Source organism: Triturus cristatus, chromosome 6 (assembly GCF_964204655.1).
Source record: "Triturus cristatus chromosome 6, aTriCri1.1, whole genome shotgun sequence".
NCBI lineage: Eukaryota > Metazoa > Chordata > Amphibia > Caudata > Salamandridae > Triturus > Triturus cristatus.
Genome location: NC_140589.1, coordinates 1,401,941,178 through 1,401,966,217, shown reverse-complemented (window position 1 = coordinate 1,401,966,217; position 25,040 = coordinate 1,401,941,178). Strand labels below are relative to the sequence as shown.

The 25,040-nt window shown below is 44.2% G+C and overlaps 1 protein-coding gene across 1 annotated transcript in view; it reads right to left on the bottom strand.

Annotated features, from left to right (window-relative positions):
• Positions 1-337: 337 nt before the first annotated feature.
• CCDC28A (coiled-coil domain containing 28A) overlaps positions 338-25,040 on the bottom strand; it is a 179,311-nt gene continuing 154,608 nt past the window's right edge. Inside the window, exon 6 of the mRNA XM_085612444.1 lies at positions 338-1,220. Within this exon, the coding sequence (XP_085468570.1) occupies positions 1,154-1,220 (67 nt within the window). The 3' untranslated portion in view covers positions 338-1,153. The remainder of the gene's footprint in view (positions 1,221-25,040) is intronic.

Sequence of the window (25,040 nt, the reverse complement as noted above, 5' to 3'; positions counted from 1 at the left end):
ACGTCTGTGAATTTAGGCACAAGATAAATGGTCATGATACATGCTGCAATACTATTATTTGTACGGTTGAATGTTGTTTGAAGAAACCTAATACAAAGATACCAGAATGCACTATACAAGGACTCAATGACCTAATATAACATCAGCAATTTGTTTCTTACAGCTCCTGTATAGACTTTGATCGCTGATATTTTGGTGTGGAGGGCTACCTCCGTGTTGGGTTTCCCTAAATTAAAGACTTGGTGTCCTCACAAACTAGGAAAACCTTTCTGAAATAATGCATGTTTTGTATATCAAATAAATATCACTATATATTTTCCAAATACAGTGACACAGATTCCTTTGATAATATTTTATTCAAACTTAACTTTTGCAAATCAGTATAAGGCGTGAAAGCATTCACATTGGCACTCCCCGAAAATATAGCAATAAAGATTTAGCTTTGACATATATAATATAATATATAATGTATTATATAATATATATTGCACAAAATGAGGCAAACCCATTCAGAATGTAACATTCAACATAGCTTTTGGAAGAAAAATACATTAGTTTAAAAGTTTTGTAGTGCATTCCAAGAGGTATTCCACAGTGTTTTAGTACTGACGTATACAATGGCATTACAGTTTAACACATCTTTGAAAAATAAAAAAATCACATAATATCAATGTACATCATTTCATGATTACCCGCTGCTCATGCATATCAAATCACAACAGCAATCTGATTGTCATCATCAGAACTCAATCTAAGGAGGAAAGGACATTTTAAAAAATGTGATGCATCCAAGCAAATGTGATAACCACATAAGAAACAAAGAACTAAATACTACCTGAACATGAGAAAATGGGAAACACTGAGTACATTTAAAGCATTAAAGTTCAAGTCATCCGTTTGTTGTTTGGACCAATAAGACAAGTAATAGGTAAGTTAGCAGCAGATCACTTGGGCCTCAATACTTGGCTTCATAACATAGCAAGCGATTAAGAATGACCTTGTTAAACAGCACTTAGAACATGCTTACAGGAATACAGTAAAAAAATCTGTTGCATCTGCACTTTGATGATACATCTCAGATTTCCACCACAACAGTGGCTGAATACTGCACATCTTAGTGGTCCCCAGCAAGAGTGCCTCTTACATTTCATTTTCAGTTGGCAGTGCTTTTGGCAGTACTTTTCGGAACATCTTGTGGATCAGCTAAGTGTAGTTTTTGTCTGATACACACACAGTTAAGGATTTTTATTGCAATTTATTTAAGTCTTCGATATCCTGAAACAGTAACAGTTAATTCTGTAAAGCAGACGTACAAAAACACTTAGCTCTGTAATCCTAAAACTTTTCACACCATGGGATAGAGGACTGCTGTTAAAAAGAAAGTTGTATCATAGGTATGTACAACTAAAAACAAGTATTGGCAAAGCCAATAGTTCTTGGATATGCCTGAGCTATTGGCCTTGTCCATGTGATTTCTTTAGCCATGTTGTCTAGCAGCACATCTGCTGTTCTGCATATTTCAAAGTCATTAACAATTTTGCTATGATGTGGCCAGCGCAGGTCACGTTAAAATGCTTTTTTGTATGTGATGAAAGATGGGACAATGAACTGAACATTGGGGGGGCGAAAAAGACTCAGTCTGCTTCACATACTGTGGTTCTCGACAAATCACTTACTCTTCCCCTGCCTACGACAATGAATGTTTTATTGTATAGTGTAACTTTGTGACACAGAGGGAGCAGTGGAGTGAGTGTCTCTTTAAGCTCACTCGGGCAGCTCTGGGATGCTACAGCTTTCATGAGCCAATGTGCATCATACAGCGTCAACATGCAGCGATGAGGGAGGGGATGGGGGGGACAGGTAAAAGTGTCTATACCCTGCAAGATGACTCACCAACGAACTCTTCAACTATCTATAAGTCACCATATTGGATCTCAGCAAGACCATCTCACCTTTGAATATACCCTGGTTGTTAAATTCAGGAGTGTTAAACTAGACAACAGTGCCAACAGTCATGCGCTGCGCTGAGAAACCGTGGAAATACAGCATGATGTGCTATATATTTTTTTTAAACTGCGTTCTGGTGCACACTGTAAAGCCATTTGAAAGATTTCATACCACAAACTAATTTGCCAAATATGTGTCATATTGCATACAGAACCTTTTCCAGTAGTACACAGCAGATGGTGAAAATCGCTTAAAGAAGCTGAACCTTCCTTTTAAATGCAGATGTTATTGTTTCTTTGGAAATTGGTGTCATGCATAAACACTGGCGTTTTAGGGGCACTAAGAAGGGACCGAACCCCATCTTGCCATCTTCAGAATTTTTAATTAAATCACTCACACCTTATACAACACATGCTTATGCCATGACTAAAAAAGCAAGGTTTTTTGGATGCTGCAGGCTGTTAACTACTGAGATGAAATCAGTTGCATTTCTAGAAGTCTTAAAGTTTGCTGGCAGAGGGGAAGGAGGGGAAGCTGTGGGCTTTGCGACAAGGAGGGAGCAATGGAGTGTCTCTTTCAGCTCACTCGGGCAAAACTGGGATGGTGCTGCCAGTGTTGCCAGATTTTTTTCCACACCTTTCAAGCCCAAAAACAACCAAATACGAGCCAAACTAGCCCAGTATTATCACTTCATTAACTTCTGTGTAGCCGGACAGCAACAATAAAAAATGTACTTCCCTTTCAAGGATTATATGTTCAACGTCCACATTTATCAGACTACCTATATTCTGTACACTAAAATCAAAGTTGGACTGTCTGTAAAATTGTCACTCACTTGATATCTCATGATGTGGAACAAGCTGCACAAAACAATTTCTGGGCCTGATGTTGGGAACTGCAACTGCAGAAAGGTTCTGCAGGAGGAAGGTGCTCTTCAACATTAAGTTTATTGTGCATACTCACAACGAGCCCCCCAGAGTAATGGGAATATAGGCCAACGCTTCATGTTTGCTCATACTGGTTTCATTACTCCAAGAGCAATTCAAGGGTAAATGCAGAACATCTCTTTACATACGTAAGTTATGTATGATTTGTACTTTTGGTACTCTTCAGATGAGAGCAGTCCATTGCATGGGGTGCACCACTTGCTGTTTGATGTTCCTGTGAGCTTATACCTAATAAAGTTCAAGTGCATTCTTTAGACACATAGAAGTATCACCATCCCCTATTTTTTTTTTTTTTTTTGTAAAAACCTTTATTGACATTTCAACAAAAGACAAGTATGGGCCTACAACCCCCGGGGCCGGCCGCTAAGCAGTCAGAGTAACAGAAGCAAATGTTAATCACAGGCAGCACCTCGGGGAGCAGATTCTCCATGCTAGCACACTCTTGGCCACTGAACAGCCCAAATAAGGACCAGGATACAAAAGGTTTTCATTTTATAATAAGGGATAGAAGGATCAGGTGCCAAACAATTTCCCAGCAGCAAAAAATGGCAGGCAGAATAGTAAACGCCAACAATAAACAGCAATCTATCCAGGCAATGGCGCTAAAACAGGAGGTTCAGGATGTGGAGGAATATCACGGCCATTTGCGCCTGCAGTCCCCTGCCCTAAGACCCAGAAATCACCACGGAAATTGAGGCACACATAAAAAAGCAGTGATTGGCAGCAAAGGAGACCTACCGTGCTGACCGCAGAAAAGAAGACAAAGAAGAATAAGAGAAGAAAAAGGAGGCCATAGAAACAAAGTAAAAAACTAAAGAATCCCCTCCCCCAACCCCCCACCCTGCACCTCTGCAGATGAGTACGGCCCCCCCCCCCCCCCCAGCAGTGTGCCTGTCGCCCCGGAACCAGACCCGAAATATAGAAGAAACAGAGAAAATGGAGTAAGAAAGGAAACCCCACTAGACGGGGGAGTAAAGAGAGTATTAATAAACTGGAGGAGGGCCTTCAAAACTTGCCCCCGGCTTCTCCCTCCCGCACAATATGTTCCTCCCCAAAGCAAACAGTAAACAAACACAAAATCGACCATGTCAAAGAAAAAATGGGGAGCACTATGCACCTATTACACTATTAGTTATGTCGTGAGAGCACTCAACACCTGTGCCCGCCCGCCTGTTAGATGACAACCTCCGAAGGATCCGCCTTATCCTTGGCCACTCTTTGCGAATCCACCCATGCATACCCATCGACCCAGTGCCATGTCCAATGTTACAAGGAAGAGGAGCGTCCAAAAAAGACCAGGAAGCGACACACACATGTAGGGTGGACGTCTCTGAACACCAACACAGTCAACATTATGGAGGACCATCTTTCCCAGTACTGCCCCAGGATCTGTACTGCACACAAGGTCCAGGAAGGCGGAATCAGCCAGAGCAGGCGACTGTTGCTGGAATATTGCCTGGGTCGCCGGAGGTTGCGCGTGGGACAAAGCCACCACCCCTCGCTCAAATCCATAACCTCCGGAACAGACCGGACCCACAGCCAGCCGATCACACGTTGGCACATTGTCCGAAGTATCCAGCTTTCCCCTATTCACAGGGGCGACCACGACACTGTCCTCCTGTGTGAAGTGTGACAAGTCCCTGTGTGCCTGGGGACAGGCAGATCGCAACTGTTCCGACGCTGAAGCAACACTATCGAGCTTTCTCCCCAATACCGAGGCGCCGTGTACCAGGGTGGAATGAAGGGCACCGAGAGCTTCGAGAAGGTCACCGTACCCCAGCCCAGCTCCCGGCGCCCGCTCCGCTACGCTCCTCTTAGGCACACACTGCCAATCTTGCTGAGACCCAGTGTACAGGATGATAGACTCCATCCTAGCAAGATGGCCGCTGGGTAGGGTCATCCCAGATTGGGACCGGGACTCAGGCGCATCAAGTTCCATGTCACTGGAAACAGGGTTCCGGGGGCAGACAAAAATATATATCCAGTGTGTGGCCACAGGTAACAGTCATCCCCACCACGGACCAGCGCCCGCGAGAATCCGGGAGCAGCCCGCGGAAATCGGGATGCGTTACGGGCAGCGTCCGGGCAGCTCACCGGCGAAGGCTCAGGCAATTACCGGAGAATCCTGGAATTGCCACCCCGGGCATGCACTCGTTCCGCTACGCTCAGTGGTAGGAATGACCACAGCGAAATTCAGGCCAATATTCGCACCGCTCCGGTACTCCGACTCCACCCAGTCACCAATGGCCGCTGTTGTTGAACTGCCGCCCGGCCATGTTGTCCACCCGAGGTCCCGGTTCCAGGGTTGCACAGGCCGCAAACTTCAAATGGACATTTCTCCGGCGGTACCGCCGCCAGAAACTTCAGAATCACACGATCGGTTGCCGCTCTCAGCCACCAACACGGGCATATAGCGCAGGCTAAGGATCTCATGCAGGATATCTGTGCGGGAGGTGGAGGTTCACGGAGCCGGGAGCCTACGCTGCCGTCCCGATCGCCATCTTGGCTCCTCCTCCACCATCCCCTATTTTTTGCCGGGCAACAGTAGGGTGGACCCTTGTTCAGGCAGTGGGAAGATCAATTGTGCCAAAGAGTTCTTCTGGGCAGGGCACTGTATAGAGTAGCAGCACCCTTCAGGGTCTGGCAGTGGCAGGTTAAGGTGCACACAATTGTTCTGGCAGCCCCAAGAGTAACAGCATCCTTCAGAGTCTGGCAGTGACATGTTGAGGTGTACCAAAGTGTTCGTCTGGGCCTGGCACTGCCAAGAGTAGAAGCATATTTCAGAGTCGGACATTGGCAGGTCAAGATGCACAAACATGTTCATCTGGGTCTGGCAGTGCCAAGAGTAGCAGCATTCTTTAGAGTCTGCCAGTGGCAGGTTGAGGTGTGCACATTTGTTCTGGCACTGGCAGAAGTAGCAGCATCTTTTAGAGTCTGGAAGTGGCAAGAGGACAATGCAGCAGCAGTAATGAGTCCTCTAAAACCATTGTTTTAAGTCATGTGCTGTGGATGGATTTGGAGCTGGTTTTTGCTACATAAACATCCTGTTGTGTGGTTGAATATGTAGCCCAATTTGGTATACGAGGTGTTCAGTGTCAGGACTGCTGTTATAGTAAACAAAGGTTTGGATAAACTGCTTAGCTAGGCAGTAAAAAAATTAATTGTACTGAACTTTGCAAACAGTTCTGGGGAGGGCCTGAAGGAAGATTAATTGAGACCAATCCGCTTGATATCCAAATTTTATGTTAAGTATATTTGCAAGCAGTTTCAGCCCCATTCTATTACGGTTCTCATTTGTAAGTAGCGTCATTTGTGAGAACACTCTTTCCACTTGTGCATTTGATATGGGCAGGGTCAGAAGGTTAATGGCGCCCATGACCAACACCTGAAGCCGATGATTCCCAGCTGTGCCTGTTTGATCCAATACTTCTATCCAGAAATATTCCATGCCTGATGAGCTACTGAATAAACAAGAAGTCATTGGTCGTCAGTGATTCTAAGACGTGTATTGGGTATGTGAAAAAGTCTTTTGGCAAGTCAGAAATCAGAGGTTTAGGATCTGATAGCACATTTTGGGGCTTCAAAAGTTTCAAATGACTTAACAGGCTCAGCAAATCTGGCAGGTGCATCTGATATTCTTCTACCAGAACTTTGATAAAGTCTGTGCACTGTTTTTCAATGCAGTCCTTGGCAGCAGCAGACAGTTTGCGTTCTTGACGCTTTTTGTGGAAGTTAAGGATGAGGTCAACATCCTAATGAACAAGATAAATGGCACTACCCCGAAGATCTAAATTGCGCAACTGCTGCTCACTACTGGTACTGATAACACTTGGCTTTAGAATTCTTATCATAGTTGACCTATATAAGGTTTGCAAATCCCGAAATAAGTGGAGGGTATCACCAGATTGAAGCTGAAGTGCTTTGTTCACTACCTTAATTTCCAGCAATGCAGGTTTAAGGAAAATAAGGTAGAGATAGTTTGTCTCATCATTGTACATCTCCTGAAGCATTCAAGCTGCATAGCAATGTTCTCCATATAATGCATTGAAAAAGTGCAACTTTAGTGCATCATACTGCTCCAGAAAACACTCCACACAATCTGCCATAATTAACAATCGTGTTGCACATGGTGAAGTGAGCTTCAGCTGCATTCCTCCATCAAAGGTTTGATACAAATCTGTGTAGTCCGCCTGGCACTTTGGAGAATGTGCAAACCAGTTGTAGGTTTCTCGCACCATGAACTCCACGTTACTAGGAGAACTTTGCATTGCTTTTTTAGAAACAGTGTCGAGAGAGTGGCAGATGCAACGTACAACTGCAAAGTAGGCTGCTTTTCCCTCAACAAAGTGTACGTGGAGTGTTTGTTGACATACAAAACACTTGCACCATCTGTACTTGCAATTCTATCATCCCAAGGTAACTGCTCACAATTCTGCTACTTTTCAGACTGAAATATTTTACACATAGGCACAGCAGTTTCTTTAAGGAAATGTCAGTGGATTTGTCAATGATCAAAGAGTTATGTGACCTGCTTATACCTTGCAGGAGCTCCCCTTTGAAATAGGAACCTAAAAGTCCTGTTATAAAAGCTGTGCACTTTGTCCAATGCATGCGGAAAGGAGGAACTTCTTCGCTTAAAATTTCTCCCAGTCTGTCAATGGTGTTAATGGATGTGCTACATGCAGTTTGCACTGCAATCCTAAGCTCTCTCCTTTTTTGGTCATTTCATAATTGAGGCACTGGAGGGGCAAAAGATGCCATGGTTAGGCTAGGTGTAAAAGGGGGTGGTGATGGACGGAGCATCAGAACCAATCAAACACTCACACCCAGTCAACAGATCTGGCTTTAATCCATCACCGTTCTTTAGCCCACTCTGCCACCCCAGTTCAGACATGGCCATATGCAAATCAGTCTGACCCTGTGCCTCATGGGAACAGTCCAGCCCGAACTGCCAAGCCATGCCTTCCCTGGACCGAAAACAAGCTTCCTAGGACCGGTTTCTGGCATTTCAGCCGTCTTCAGCCAGGATTGCTTGAATCCAGTGGCAAAGTGAGCAAGGGACTCACGTCTGAGCATACCCTGCCAACTTATGGCGAACAAAGCGGTAGGTGTATTCACACATGCACAATGTTTTGCTGTGGATGCATGCAGCTTTAAACCATGGTAGTGTGCACGTAGCTGTATAGGACAGTATTTACAGCTTGCCTTTACTTCACCTGTTTTTACAGGGGCAATCCACTTTTTTAGTTCAGGGTCAGACTCGCAATCTTTCCTGTACTCTTTCTTGTACTGTGCCCATGTCCCATTTTCAAACTGGGACGTTGCTGGTAGCTTCTTGGGACCTGGTAGATGACGGTCAAATCTCTGGTGTGCGGCTGGGCAACTATCTGTAATTGGAAGAGCCAGGATATCCATAATCGTCCTTGGTCCAATAAAATTAATAAGCCAAATAACAATTTCACTCAGTCCCAAGTGTCTGTTTATCAATGAGGAGCTTATCCCTGTTTTTGCTCTTGTGCATGGTCTCATGCATTGCGGTACAAAAGGGGGTGGTGATGGACGGAGCATCAGAACCAATCAAACGTTCTGATGCTCCGTCCATCACCACCCCCTTTTGTACCGCTTTGGTCTCATGCATTGATCACCAACAAAACACCACACAAATGGCCTAAGCAAAATCATAATTGAACCTTAAAAGCATTACACACATCCCCGATGGCTCACATACTAGGTTTCTCCTTTGCTTTCTAGCCCAGTTTATAGTTTATCCCATTATATAATTCAAAGTAACTTCCAATATATTGCCACCTGCGTTTGTCTTAGTAAATATTTGGTCACAGACAGGACCGCTGGAATTGAGATTGCGCAACTGCAGCGTTTTTTTGCATAATTATACATCTGTCACTATTTAACAAAATAAATAGCTTCCAGCTGAAATAGTTCAAAAGTTACTAATCACACAGACGCGTGTTGCCATACAGTGGCAGACCATTTGTGAAGGTTGACTGGTCTATTTTCTGTTGCTTATAGCCATCTTTGGGTGTTAAACTGGTACTAATGAGGTGCAAATAATGCCCAGACAGCGATTCTTCACTTGTGGACCGCAAATCCCCCAGTAGTCCTCAACACATTCTTTAGGCGGTCTTCAGACTATAGCGCCTAGCGCTATTCCAAGCAGCCTGGGTAAACTTGGACCAAAGTTCGACTGTAATAATAATTATGCTATTCAAGTCCGTAAGAAAGCTCATGCTCACGTTTGGCTTAATTTCCTTCCCTAACAGCATTTCTTTTTTTTACCAGCACATTGTTTGCCTGCAGTTTTTTTTTTTCATACTGTGTATTAATCTTGTGCTGTGGCCTTGTTGCACATAGGTATGTCCGAGTATAGGCTGTGGGCAGGTGTTTCCTAACAGAACATAATTAAGAGATTTGGAGTGGAGTTAGAGGCAGTTCATGGTTCTTACAGTGCCTATCAGTGGGTTATTACGCTGTTTAGACTATTTGGCCTCTCTGCAGAGTGTACAGAGCAATGGTGGCAAGTACCAATTATGATTATGTATGAAAGTGATGGTGTTACAAAGGGTCTGAAATATTAACAGTTGAATAGGTGTGTTTTGTTGTGTAGTGGTGGGCTGGGCTGCTGGTCTGAGACACTAAGTGAGAGGGGCCTAGAGAAGGACCTGCTTTCAAAACAAAGTAATGGTGGCTTAGCAGTGTGAATAATATGCTTACTACAGACAAAGGAAGACAATAAATTATTAGTAATCTGCTCAGTGCTACCACAAAGATACTGTAAACAGTGTCCTCAAGGAATCTGTAATCCTGGGGCCCGTAGGGACTCCGCCCCAATTGGTTCAGGAAATATGCCTCTGCAAATCCGATGGCATCAGCATAGGGGAATAACCCCCTGGCCAAATGAATCCACTAACGACTGGTCCTTCAGGGCCTTAAACCCCACTGGTGCCAACATTATTAAAGCAGACTGTCCCTGGCAACAGCTACATCCCCCAACTGACTGTCCTTACTCAATCTGTTACCCTACAGCCAAGGACAAATTATGTTTTATTTGGGACCAGTGAGGGAAACGGGGCCTGAATAAACCCAGAGATCAAAGACGAGAGCAAAGACACATGAAGCCATGGATTGTACCCAGTTTCCTCTGTGAACAAACAAGCATGGTTATTGATTTGCCAGAAGAAGTGTACGTCCTGGAGTCTCTACTACAGTGGTAATCTTTGCATCTTGATCCAGAGGAAAAGAGTCTATTCTCTGAAAATCTTGATGTACATGTATGAAAGATGTTTTTTTCAACCTGTACTAATTTCAGTCATGCCAATGCTCTGAATCATGTCCGTATTCTGGGGCGTGGTATTCTTAAGTAAGTATGTTCCTTATTGCAATGACACTGCAGAAAATGTTTTTTCAATTATATTTAGAATTTGTGATGTTAACAAGTTTTGATGGAAATAGGCAATATTTATTTCCATAACTCTCTCTCTCTATATATATATAAAATGGAGCCTTTGCTTGATATATATATATATATATATATATTCACTGAAAAAACCATAGGTTTCACACACGTTATAGTTAGGAATTAGCATTTAAAAAACCTTGCAAATTCACTGAAAAAACCATAGGTTTCACACATGTTATAGTTAGCGGAAATTTTACTGATAAAAAACCAATGAAATTCCCCCGTTATAGTTAGTGCAGGAAACTATAACTCACGCGACCGCAATCCTCTGCTGATGCTAATACTGTATTTAGACACTTATTTGCCCATGTCTTCTTCCATAAATTTTTAGCTATACATATATTACAAATATTTTTTTTTCATAAAGACACATATGTCATCAGCAGAAGATTGCGGTCGCGTGAGTTATAGTTTCCTGCACTAACTATAACGGGGGAATTTCATTGGTTTTTTATCAGTAAAATTTCCGCTAACTATAACATGTGTGAAACCTATGGTTTTTTCAGTGAATTTGCAAGGTTTTTTAAATGCTAATTCCTAACTATAACGTGTGTGAAACCTATGGTTTTTTCAGTGAATTTGTACGTTTTTTTAAATGCTAAGTTACTTTACGCCATTCGTGGCGTGCGCGCCCACTTAACGCAGTTCGTTCCGTGCGCACACGGTGCGCTTCGCGCACCGTGCGTGCACAGTGAGCACGCGGTGCGCTTCGCGCACCGCGCGCCCACTTTACGCAGTTAGTGCCGTGCACGCATGGTGGGCACGCGGTGCGCTGCGCGCACCGCGTGCCCACGTTACGCTAGATGGGCCATGTACGCACGATGCGCTTCGCGCAACTGCGCACATGGAGGACATATTATGCGCTTCCTTGTGATAGGTAATCTGTTTAAATTTTTTGGGGAAATGCTGTGCTCTTATATGCCATGCACAAATGGTGGCCTTCGGACACCATTTGCACACGGGGTGGAGAGAGTGTGGATTTTTTTTTTTTAAAATTTTTTACCGTACGCGTACGGTAAGCGTACGGTAAGCGTAATCGGCGAAATTTTCGAAAAATAAAAAATTACCGTTTTTTGCCTTGGGGGATCTTTGAAGACTCAACTAACATGGTTATGTGCATGGGCGCTGTCTAAACAGCCCCTTTATATGTTTTTGGCATTTGTTTATCAGCTCCCCCCTCAGAGTGCGAGAGAGAAAATGGCGGCCGCCGCTTCCTGGTTTCGACCGATTCGAATGTTTACTAAGATCTAAGGGCCAATCAGAATCGCGCTCGCGCACGCCACCGTACGCGTACGGTAAGCGCACCGTAAGCTGGCTCAGATATATATATTGATTTAAAGGCTATTTTCTCAGAATCTACTGAACAGATTTACACCAAACCTACAAAAGGCACTTCCTTGACCTGAGGACTACCTCTCTGCCAAATTTCAAGTAATGCTGTTCAGCCGTTCGGGCTGTAGCTGTGTCTAAAGGTCCTATGGAAAAATGCATGGGAAAAACGCGTTTTGGGACCCCCCTTTTATCTCAGCCCCCGCTTGACGAATCCCCCCGAGACTTTCAGGGTAGGAGCGGAGCGTAGCGCCCCACCTATTTTGAAAAATTCGCAAGGATTCGTCGACCGGCGCAAAAGTTATTCAAAATAGAATGTTGCGTATTTCCTATGGAAACGTGGTCCTAGCTATAACTACCTACTGGCCACCGCCAGTAGGTAATATATATATATATATATACACATTAAAAAAAACAAGTTACTGCGAAACATTGGTTAGAACACGTTTAATAAAAAAAATAAAAAAAGGAAATCAGAAATCCACCTAAAAACCACAGATAACGTGCAGTTCTGGTTACAAATAAAAACTAAAATACTGCAGAAATTTGCAATACTCATGATCTCAAATTAATAAAGCAAATGCAATTACAAATGTTGTAAATAATGTTACAGATCACATTAGCATTGCACAGTGGGGGCAGGGATTGGCCTCAGGGCCTGGCGGCCAACCACCGCTGTGCACAGCTTACGACTGTGTGCATCAGGGGTTTGCCACAGACTCTGGCCTCCAGCCAGGCCCTACGCCCAACTCTCCAGAGGTGGCCAACTCGCACTGTGCATGGTCTTCGGCTGTGTGCAAAAGTGTTGTTTGCAGGGTCTTGCCTTCAGCCAGCCTCTGCACCCAACTCTTCACTTGAGGGCAACAACTGCAGTGCACAGCTTTCAGGGAGTTTGCTGTTGGGCTTGGCCTCTGGCCAGGATCTATGTTCAAACAAGTGGACAATTCCAGACTTCAGTCATGCGCTCCGGTTGGATTGGCAACGGAGCAAGGACTTCTGCCAGGCCCTGCTCCCACCCTCCTGCATGGGGCAATTGTATGGCCGGTGGCTATGGTCAGATTGCATATTTTGCCGGGAAAGTGGCCTTTAGGAGAGTCGAAAAGCAGCTCAAATAGGAGCAAAAATTGGCCCTGCAAGGACATAGCTATATTGATGAGCGCCCACCACAGCTGCTCTTCAAATTTTCAAGGAACTTTAGCCCCTCACAAGTCCATAATAGGGGCAGCCATTACCAACCTCGCCAAAATATTTTTTGCAACTCCTGAGTGGGTCCACATTTCTGACTCTCTACATAACCAGCCAACCCAAGGCCATTTCAGTCCAGATGAGACCCTTGTATTCTTTTAAGGGTCGAAAACACCATCGAGACACGTACAAAGACAGACTGGTTTCTGTAACTGTGATACAATGATTAATTCTCTCTGTCCTTAATTGTATTGAATATAAACTGTTGTCTTTTGATATAAAGCAACCAATACACTGTTGATGTTCACATTCTCCTTCATTGTGTTTTTCTTCGTTTCGTCTTTTTATTTTTTTTATTTTACACCTGGGGTATATTCATTCTTTTTTGCTTCTTATAAAAAAAACTCCTCATCACTCACAAATTGCTTATTGAAGACTTTTTGAAAATATATAAATGTTTTTCAAATAAAACTTGGTTAGGCTGAATTGCAGTTATTTATAAATACTGGCTGTGCTTCAATATTTTCTACTATCCTTTATTAAATATCATTGTTGATTGAATTAAGAATGTTGAAATAAAGATTGAGACTACACAGAAAGGTCTGTGCAAGTACAACTTGTTTTCTGAAATGAGTTCCATGTGAACACTTGTTTCAAGGATCTGTGGCTATGAGCAGCAGTGATGCTCTAAATACTTTTTTGTTTTGTTTGCAGAATTACTGTACCCCATGCTCGATTATTAAACTCCTGAGGGCCAGGAGGGTCCATCGGTCTAGGGAGGGTCCAGGATCTCAGAAGGCACCGATAAAAGTCATTTTAAAATATTTGTATAATATTACTAGAGAATGTATCTTTGGAACCCACTTCCATGGGCCTTAGGGTCACTAATGCATATTTTCTTTTTCTCAACACAGTACCCTCATCCAATAGTGTGCCTTTATCTTTTTTTAATTGAATATGCAAATCCTCTGTGGATCTCCAAATTATTGGTCTAGATATTTTAGATTCTAAAATGTAACCTCCTCATGCGCAACACAAGCACCTTTTGAAATGATGATTTCTCAAAAACTACCAAACCAAGAAAAACTAAATCCTCCATGAAAGTTCTGCTTTCATACCAAATTTGGTGTAATTCAGTCTAGCTGTTTTTCTTCCTGTATCAAAGAGCAAAGAATTCTATGGGAATTACAATGGGAAACGGCACCTTTGAAGAGTCCAACCTTATCTTGGCCTCTGCTCGACAGGTCTGCATGTAACTTGCCATGAGGGGCAAAAAGTTGACGTATTTTGGAAAGTTTTGTTCAAATTCGTCGAATAGTGTCAAATTTGTAAAGAAAAAAAAATTCAATTTCTATGGTGAGATACCCTTAACTACATGTTTGGGTGCTTTTTATTTCACAAAATGTAATGGTGTAAAACGAGTATTTCACAGTGAATGTGAAATATGGGAGATATTTCACATTTCTCTGTAACTACAAATTTCATCATCATAATGATATTCCCCACACTACTTTGCAGACCTTTACCATTGCCTGGGCGACTAGGACTATGCAGCATGGAGGAGCAACTAATGTGGCAAAAATCTTATCAAGTATGCAACAAAAGTGGAACTTATGCAATCCATTCTCTGGCAGCATTATTTTCATCCATTTTAGCTAGAAACAACATTTTTGAAAAGACTGAAAATTTTGCATACTATGCAGCACATTTGGGAAATTTAGTAAATCCACAATTGTGCGGTTAGCACTTCAGCTACAGAATCGCATAAATCTTCTGGCCATGTCCATTGTTTTATGAACAATTCACAAAATTTAAACCTAAATATTCTAATTGCTATCAGTCCCCATTGTTAGCCGCAATATGAAGAAAGCAGATTTTTCAAGATAACTACCACAAAATAAACATGTAATATAAAAATACACGAGGTGTGTGTAATATGGTCCTATATTGCCATCTCAGGATTTTGTTGACATTCGCCACCTCAATGGCAATATTGGACTATACTACACAGTTACATGTTATATATACTCTATATATGCTTAATGTTTATTAATCCCTACTTATAAGCATTGATTGAGTTGGCATAAGTTTCTCTTCTGTTTGCTTCTCCATTAAGATGCCTAAAGACCAAGTTGTTTTCAGGCAAATGCAGGTCTCTACTTCCTTGTTTTCGAGCCAAGTCCAGGGTGACCATTCGTAAAAAGAGTACAAGTGTTCTCCAGAAGTAACAGAAGATGAGCATATATTTTCCCATCTCTTTAATAGAATCCCTCTCCCCCTTGCTGAACCCTTTTTTGGTTATTTGGGGTAGTTTAAGCTTAGGGCTCCGTAACTTTTTTTCCACACAAGGTACCCATGCCAAATTTATGTCCTTTTTTCCAACATCCTGTTGGAATTCTAAAGGTACCCAGGGTTTGTGAATTCCCCCTGAAGTGGACCGAAAAACTGTCCCAAAAAATAGTTATATTTTGAGGTTTTGTATTTTATAAAATAGGAAATGAAATAGATATGCAGTGCTGAATCTAAATACCTTATTAGTTTAACACAGTCTTGGCATTTTTCAAGGCGGTAGCCCCTTTTTCCTATTTTTTGTGTTTTCAACCTACTTCCAGTTTGTAGTGGAAACTGGTGGGGAACCCATGGGGGACCCAAGGAAGCTATAGCTTTCTGAAAAGTACACACAATCTGAATTCAACAACGAGTCATATGTGTAGATGCCTCAAGTTCAAAGAAATATTGATAATGAGTAGGAAAAAATGGCCACTTGTGACAAAGTATGCATTTGTAACTTTTTGTCACAGTGGCCGATTTACATAAGCAATATACCATTACATCCGTTAGACGCTTCTGGTTGCAGGATCTATAGGGTTTTTAGGTTGTCCAAGATCCCGAAGTACCCAGAGCCAACAACTGAGCTATACCCTACAAATGTTTTTCACTGTTTACCAAGTATAGACCAAATCATATAGTAAGGTATGCAGAGTGAAAAATGGGTAAATGTATATATTTTTTAAAATGGAGTTTAGGTGTAGTCCTTATGTTATAAAGAAGTGCTATAAGGAAGCAGGTAACACAGGATAACTTGTAGACTCTTCTTTATTCGTACCTTTCACCATCACAGGTTCCAGTCAGCTGGAGTCAGCTGTGGAATGTTCAGTACAGCATAGTTTGGCAAGGACCAGCAAGGGGGGGGGGGGGGAAGAGGGGTGGTGGGGTGTACCTAGTGCAGATTATAACACATCTCCTTACGTGGGGAAATGAGGTAGGAAGGAAGGAAGGGGGGGGGGGTGGGAAAACAAGGCAGTATGGGCAAGACCTAGGATGTAAAGATAACATACCATACCAGATAATGTAACATTAGAACAAGGCAATTTACACAGTACAGTAGTCTTTAGTCTACCTGGATGCGGACCTGGACCTTAGTGTTTTTCTAGGAACATCAAGATCTCTCTCGTCCCCTTGAGCCACAACCTGAGGAACAGCACCATGCCAGTGAGGGACAATTCTGTCCATGGTCCATGTTTGGCCATTAGCAAGTTGAATTACATTTCTGCCTACAGTAGTTACCCTCATGGGTTCTGAGAATCTTGTAGCCTCCCTTCTTCGTGGTTTTGGTAGGTCTACACGAACCCAATCGCCCACTCTGAAGGTGCGCACTTTAACATGTTTCATTTCATCATACCTGTTTTTATATCTTGACTGATGAACTCTTATTCTTTTGTCAACTTCGTCCCTGTCTACTCCACAGGTGTATGGTCTTTTCCAAGGAGGTGAGAGTCCGGTTTTGGGGACTCTTCCCTTCAAGGAGCTAAAGGGGAAACCCCGGTAACTGAATTAGGGGTTGAGCAATAGGCCCAAAGTGTATCTTGCAATGCCTCTTTTGCAGAGATTCCTAAAACCTCTGCTCGCTGCAGACATTCTTTCACCAATCGGTTCATACGTTCCACCAACCCGTTGTCCCGGAGACAATATAGTGCCGTTTTATGATGGGTAATGCCCATCTCTGAAAGGAACTCGCTCATGCTTTCTGATGTAAATTGTACCCCGTTGTCAGTTACCAGGATGTCAGGAATACCCTCATCGAAGAATACGTCCTTAAGGAAATTAATTAGTACCTTGGTGTGTATTTGGTGTACACACTTGTAAACTATCCAACGGGTGTGATAATCCACCAGGACTAGTATGAACCGTTCCTTTAACATTTTGAGATTCAGGGGACCAATGATGTCGAGGGCTAGTTTGGACCATGGCCGATCTGGCACAACCACCGGAGACAGTGGGGGTCTCCGTGTTTGATGAATTTTGTCAGAGCGGCTACACTCAAGACAATCCCGTACTGTGTGCTCAGCCATAGTATCCATCCCTGGCCACCAATAGTCCAACCTGATCTTATTTTTGGTGAGGCTGCGCCCTAGGTGACCAATGTGGGCAAGGTCTACAATTTTTTGTCTCAATTTTACAGGTGGAACGATCTTTTCACCCCTACAAACCGTTCCCTCTTGAATGTTCAATTCCAATTTCACATCTCAGTAGCCGCTAAATGGCGTGGTAACATCTTTCTTATCATTAGGCCAACCATTGAGATCTTGGCGTGCCTTCATTTCCTCGTCTGAGTGTAAGATCTCGTTCCATTCCTCTTTGTTAAAGGCAAGTCAGCTTAAGTATAATTTCATCAGAATCCACTACATTTTCACAATCTTCAACATTAGGTGGTGAGCGAGATAGAAAGTCCGCTACAACATTTTTATTTTCCTAGCAAATATTTAACAGTGAAATTGTACCCCTACAGTCCCAGGATCCATCTTGCGAACCTTGGTGTAGTTTTCACTGACCCTTTTGTGGTGAATGCATACATTAAGGGCTTGTGATCAGTCTTCACAGTGAAGGGGATACCCCATAAAAAGAAACAGAAATGTTTAATGGCCCAAGCACATGCAAGTGACTGTTTTTCCACCACGGAGAAGTTGGCTTCTGCTCCTTTAAGGGCGCGGGAAGCAAAGCCGACCACGTGCTCCTTGCCGTCGACCACTTTGGTAAGACTGGCGCCCAACCATTTATTACTGGCGTCAGGGCACAGCACAGTGGTTTTGGTGGGATCAAACCTGCCCAACGATGGGGTGGTAGCAATGCTCTCCTTCACTGTGATGAATGCTGACTGACACTCTTCATTCCACACAAAAGGGGTTCTTGCTTTTAAGAATGTTCTCAATGGCTCCAGTATACTAGTATAGTTACGGACAAATTTAGCATAGTACTCAGATAAGCCCAAAAACGATTTGAGATCTTCGACACAGGTGGGAGCTGCTGTGCCCTGAATAGCCTCAACCAAGTCTACCTTGGGCTTTATTTCATCTTGAGATATAGTGCGCCCTAAATACTCTACAGAGCCCACCCCTATACAATACTTTTCTTTCTTCAAGGTTAGACCTGCTGCCTCAAGTTCAATTAGTACATTTCTCAGAATGGTGTTGTGCTGCGCCAAATCTTTTCTATAAATAAAAATGTTGTCCTGGAAGCATAGCCTGCATGGGAGGTCTTTCAATACATGTTGCATGATCCTTTGGAAGGCAGCGGCTTCTGAGGCCAACCCAAAGGGCATGCAAATGTACTGGAACGCCCCGAGAGGTGTTATAAATGAGGTTAGGTGACGGGAGTCGGGGTGCAGTTCCACTTGGTGGTAAGCCGATGATAGGTCTAACACACTGAAACAACTTGAACCTCTGATAAGGGTAAGAACTTCATGTATCCGGGGCAAGGGATGCCTATCCACCCAAATGTTCTCGTTTAAATCTCTCAGGTCAAAACATAACCTGATTTCCTTACTGGACGATTTGGTGGTAAGAACTATGGGGGCCAACCATTGAGAGCTTTCTATAGGTTCAATAACCCCTTGTAACAACAGTCTATCTAACTCAGCTTGTAGGGGTGCCTGCATCATGTGTGGTATGGGCCTGACCTTGTGAGTCACTGGTTTAGCATTGGTTTTGAGCTTAATGGAATGTTGGTAGTTTTTCAGCAGCCCTAGCTTATCTGTAAAGACTTTGGGAAAATAGTTACACACTTCAGTGCCCCCTACTGATGGATCTACTAGTAGGACTTGGTCCGGGCTGTTGGGGTCTAGCTTAATACCTAGCTCTCTCTGGTGCTTCCACCCCAATAAGTTGGACCCTTTCTGCGTGATATACATCTTCCCAACTGTGCTTCTCCCTTTAAATCCTATGTTCATGGTGGTCATACCTACCAAGGGTATGGGGTCACCATTGTACCCCCCTGGATGGATGTCAGGGGGTTGCAAGTCTTGTTGCCATAAGGGAAACATTCTTGAGAAAACCTCAGCTTGCACCAAGGTATAGGGTGAGCAAGAATCTGCAAAACAGTATTATCTTATCTAGAGTGACAGTACACAACGGAAATTCAGCATTTTTATCAGGGTCGTTGAGTTGAAACACAGGTTTGGTTTCTTGGGGAGGCGTTTGCTCAATGGACATTACTGCTTTAGAACGTTGATCGCAGCAAACCCTAGCCAAATGCCCCCTTCTACCACACTTGTGACATGTGATTGATCTGGCTTGACACCCTACGTAATTTGCTAAATGACTTGGGCTGCCACACCGGTAACACTGTAATTAGGTGCCCGCTGGAAGAGCATTAGGTACTTTACTCTTGCTTTCTTTGCTGACCTCCTGTTTACTTATAGCATTAACTTCAGCATGTTTGTCCCCATCTTCCTTCATGGCTGCCATGCAATCTGCAGTGTGCTCAATCCCGACTGCTATCTCTATAGCCTGTTTAAGATCTGGGCTGGCAACTAGTAGCCTTTCATGTATTTTAGTGTTGTTAGTGTACCTCACCAACTGGTCTCTGATGAGGGAATCCTGTAGTGGTGCAAATTCACATGTGTTTGCAAGGCCCTTTAAGGCTGCTATGTACGTCTTAACTTGCTCATTCTTGTCCTGTACTCTCGAAAATAATGTATGCCTTTCCAATACCACATTAATAGTTTTACCAAAATGCTTTTCTAGTCTGTTAACTGCAACCAAGTACACAGTCATCATCATCGCTATCATTCTCTGCTTCTGCTGATGTTGTTGTAATGTCATAGGTTTTCCGACCCTCAATACCTAAATTATGAAGTAGAGTATGTAATTTGCGCAAGGAAGAGAATTTTCCCCCTCCTATTGCGATTAAGTAACACTCCATTAGTCCAAACCATTGTTTCCACGGCAAAAGAGGCTCTCCCACCTCGCTGAGGAAAGGGGGTGGTTGGGACATATTTGAAGTGGACCATGTTCCTTCCTGCTTAGTATGGCTATGTTAACTAGGCACTAGCTGTGCACATCAGCGTGAAGAAATTTGCAGTACAGGGAGGAACTACGCAATGATGAGACCTCACCAAGGATCAGTCTGGGAGTGTGAGGCAGGCTGCAAAGCACAGTGTCTAGTAGGGCTAGCAGGGTTAGGAAGATGATGGTGATTGCTGTGCCTGTCAGCGAGTGGAAGGCATAGGCAGGCAGGGTGGATGATGGACGTAGATATCCTAGTAGACAACTGTGACAGTACTGGTGATAACTGTGCCTGTCAGCGTGGGGAAGGCTTGGACAGGCAAGAGTGTGCGATTGCCGTCTTGCACACAACTATGACTCCTGTAGAAACTGCTGTGCTTGTCAGCGTGTGGCAACAGCGACAAGCGTAAATAACTTCTTTAAAATTGAGGCCCCTGTCATCTGGACGAAGATATCCCTTCGAATGAGAACAGTGGCAGGGTGGGAGGAGACCGGCGTTTGTAGAAAGGACAGGCAGGCAAGAGTTAATCTCGCCCGCCTCCTCTTTGAGGAACGCCCAAGAGGCCGTCCTAGCGCTGCTCTGCCTCAGAAATTCTCATAGGGAAGACTGAAGCAGCGTCTAGTGCGGAATGAATAGCAGGGCACTTGAGGAAGCTGCGCGGCAAAACGGTCAGGAGGCAGAACAGCATTCGATGAGGGAAGTCACCAGGGCCTGCTGGTCACATGAGGAGATTCCATTGAGTGACCACCGCTCCGCAGTATTCCCCCTCAGCGGCAGTCTCGCGAGGAAGGTGCGCCGTGCGACCACTCCAGCGGCAGCGGATAGACCGCATGCTCAGCAGGCACACCACGGCGCTTCCTCAACCACAGCACATGTACGTTCTTCCCTCAGATCCTTGTCGGAACGGCACATCACATCGGCAGTCTCATTTGGAAATTGCGTCGTGCGACCTTCACTCACAGTTCCGTTCCTCACAGCTGCTCAATTCCACACGGGGAGGAGGGAGAGGGGTGGCGGGGCGTACCAAGTGCAGATTAGAACAGCTTATTTGTAAATCTCCGAGTTAGTGGGTACCCATATTAGGATGTGATTCAGAAGGCATTTTTCAACCTTTCGTCTTTCCTACACACTGGCTTACATTTGGAAGGCACAAATACATTAAAGTCCTATTGGTAATAACAAAGATTGTACCATTCTGTGTTCCCACAGGTCTTCCGATAAAAATGGTACCTCACCTGTGTGGGCAGGCCTAGTGCCCCCAACAGGAAACAGCTCAAAACAGAACAGTTTCCACTCAAAACTGACCCTTTTTGCAATGGTAGCTGTGCATCATGGCCCTAGTTCAGCCTGCACTTAAGGAAACCTAACAAACCTGCACATCTTTGAAAACTAGACAACGAGGGGGGAATCCAGGGTGGGGTTACTTGCATGGCTCACACCAGGTTTTCTTCCACACAAACCTCTGCAAACCTCAAACCTTGAATAAAAACTCACATTTTCCACACATTTCTGTGCAGGTTTCAGGAATATGTGGGGATTCAAAAATTTCGTACCACCCGTGTCCTAATGAGAGAGGTACCCGATTTGTGCGACTAGGACAAGAGACTACCACACAAAAGTGCCTAAAACTCCATGTGGGGAGATCAGCAATAGGGGTAGCTTCTGTATTTGGGACCATGCTGGCCAGCCACCCACGGAGACCTACAACCACAGACATTGATTGAAAACTAGACACCAATAGGATTCCATGGTGGTGTGCCTTGTGTGAATCCCACAAGGTTTTCTTACCCACAATGCCCTCCAAACCTCAAACAGAAGGAATCCACAAAATTCTTACCATCTAGCGTTCCACCACTTGTGTGCCTGAGCCTACTGTCCACGACAGGAACGAATCAAACCAAGGTCAATGGAAGTTCCATTGTGGGACTTCCATTAACCCTGGTTTGGCAAGTTCCTGTCGCGGTAACTAGGCCCAGCCACACAGGTGGGCTAGTGTTTTTATCAGGACTAGAGGGGTGGGTGGTAGGCATTGTGTGGATCCCTGTGGATTCCAGAAATTTACTTCATAGAAAAGCAAGGAAAATGTGTGATTTAGGCAAAGATTGAGGTATGCAGAACATTGCGGGTAAGAAAACGTCATAAGATCCTTGCATGGCATACCACCCTGGACTATTCTAGTCCAGTTTTCCGACATGTCTGGGTCTTTTAGTTTTCTGCAGGTAGCGGTATATGCAAGCCCAAAAAGTGCCACCATTCACCATGGCAGGTGGGATGATATTGGGATTTAGCTCCGCTCTCCTGGCCCATATATATAAAAAACACCCAAAAGACTCAAATCTCCTCTCACTTGCTATTGGGATGGGATGTTTTAGTCTGCAGAGGAGTAGAAATACTGTTTTGGCTTTAGAGGTGAGGGTTGAGCCGGATGTCAGGATGGGCCAGATCCAGATCCAAAAATAGTCCTGTCATACAGTGGGCTTTCTGCTCAGTGGGAGCAAGTTGGGGTCCAAACTCCCTTTCTGCCTTCCGGCGAGGCCAAAATACTGGTTTGTCCCCTTTGATGTAGGTGTATAGACAATGTCAGAATATAACGTCCACAACCCTTACTTTTGCTGCAAATGCAAAATCCATGGTGACTAGTGGGTTTTCTACCGACTCCCTCTTCGGCAAAGGAGCAAATTTAGGCAACTTTATCAATTGGGACAAGCCTCCTATTGGGGTGGGAGGGGGGGGAGGGAGTTGAGGGGAAAAACACACCTTTGACCTCCCTTAGGCAGGGATATGGCTCAATGCCACGACCAGCTGCCCCATCATTTTCATTTCTTTTAGCACCATTTTGAAATGCCTGCCATCTAGTAGGCTTTCTGCCCATCTAGGAGAGTGTGTGTGGGAGGGGGGGGGGGGGGGGGGGTTGGCGCAGATTGGGGGTGAGAACCCCTATCCTCAGCCGGGGGTTGGGGTTCAGAAAGTCTTTTGGCTCCGGGGTGGCGAAGAGCAAAGGCACACGCCAGAGCCCCCTCCCCCCAAAAAATACTGCATAAATGCAGATCATGTTGTCTAGGGGGGCTTTCTGCCCCTAGAGAGGGGGGGCAGATTAGGGGTGGGTAAATCACCCAATTAACCCCAAGTACAACAGAAAGACTGTTGGCACATTTACTTGGGGTGGGGGTATGGCCAAGCCCATGGTGGGCAGCCCCAACCCCAATATTTGCTTTCCCCCCTGGTGTCTAGTGGGCTTTCTGCCCTGCCGGGGGAGGGAATGGGGGTAAAGCTGCTGTGTTTTCGGGGTGGAAGCATAGAAACGCCTATGGGGCAGCTGCCATCTATATCCCCCCCCCCCATGGTTTCAGTTTGACATGTATATTTTGCATGTTGAACACACACACACACACAAACACACCCCCCCACCCCCATTCTCGGTGCATTAACATTTCTACAAGTACCTCTGCATTCTACCACGCACACAGGAAACTGCTGTGATGATTTCTTTTTGGAGGACTGCTGCTTAGACCATAACTAAAATAATGTAGGACAGCTTGAAGGCCGGTTCTGATACTGAGACTGCATCTGAGAGAGAGGCGAATGGATCAAATTCTGGAAGGGATCTTTCAGTTGGTGGAGTTCCATCATATGGTGAATACTCTTCCAGCGATAGTGAAGAACATGGCCATGCAACACAGCAGAGAAGTCCTGAGGTCTTCTCGTAAAACGCAACCACAGCCAACGAGAGACAGTGGCAATGTAGCTCAATCAGGAGTGCAGGCAGATACTGCGCTGAGTACAGGAATAGTGTTCAGATGGCAGCCCCCTAATAAGTTTCAGGCACAAATTCCTCCTTTTACTTAAGATGCTGTATGTTAAGTCAATACTGCAACGTTTTTACCCATTGACTACTTGCAACTTTTTGTGGGTGACCTGTTCCTCGTGGAAATTATACAGCCAATAAACATTCTAAACTGAACAGTTTTTGAGGGATCATGGAGGAACTCTTGAGTCTCACTCAAGAAAACACCTGCGGATTCGTATTTTACTTGGGCCGTTGAAAAAAACTTGAGGTCTTATAATGCTCAGGCAAATATTGCTCAAACCAACAGTACAGTCTAATTGGTCTTCTTCCACAGTTTTGAAAACACCCGGCTTTCTATCCATCATGAGCAGAGATTGTTTTTTTGATTCTGCAGCCTTTTCTGCGTTACAGTGATCACACAACATTGGTACAGGACCATCCCAGTTGTTCAATATTCGGTCTATAGTGAAACATTTCTTTGCCAATTTTCCTGAGATTTATAGTCCAGTGAAGAATATAGCAGCTAACAAGTCTTTGGCCCTGTACAAAGGTTGGCTGCTCTTCAGTACATACCAAGCAAGAGGACTTGTTATAGCATTGAACTGTACATGCTGTGAGAGAGCTCTGCTAGTTACTCATACCGCCTGTATCCAGAGTTCTGTCACAACACCCAAACAACCTAATCCCCTCGTCCTCCAAGACCACACACTTCCGCTTACACAACTGCAAATAAAGAAATCCTGTGATGACCGATGTGCAGGCTTTTTCTCTCCACCCCCCTACCTCTAGAACTACAAAAGCTATGAACCTGGCAAGCTACAATACTTCCCTAGATTGTACCACTTTTAACTCCAGGTCTCTTTGGTGTCCTACGATTCCTCATCAGTATCCGCAGGTAGTCTACATTTGTAGTGTCTCCCTCACAGGAGGCTTTACGGTAGGCATCTTAGTCAGGAGCTGGGACGACAAGGCCTTTCCTCTGGCTGTGTCCATGGTGTTTTGCAAGCTCTCCTTGTATCCTTGTAGGGCTCTCTCTGTCCTTGTTTGTACTCTCTATCTATTCTTCTATTCTATTGTCTTTCTT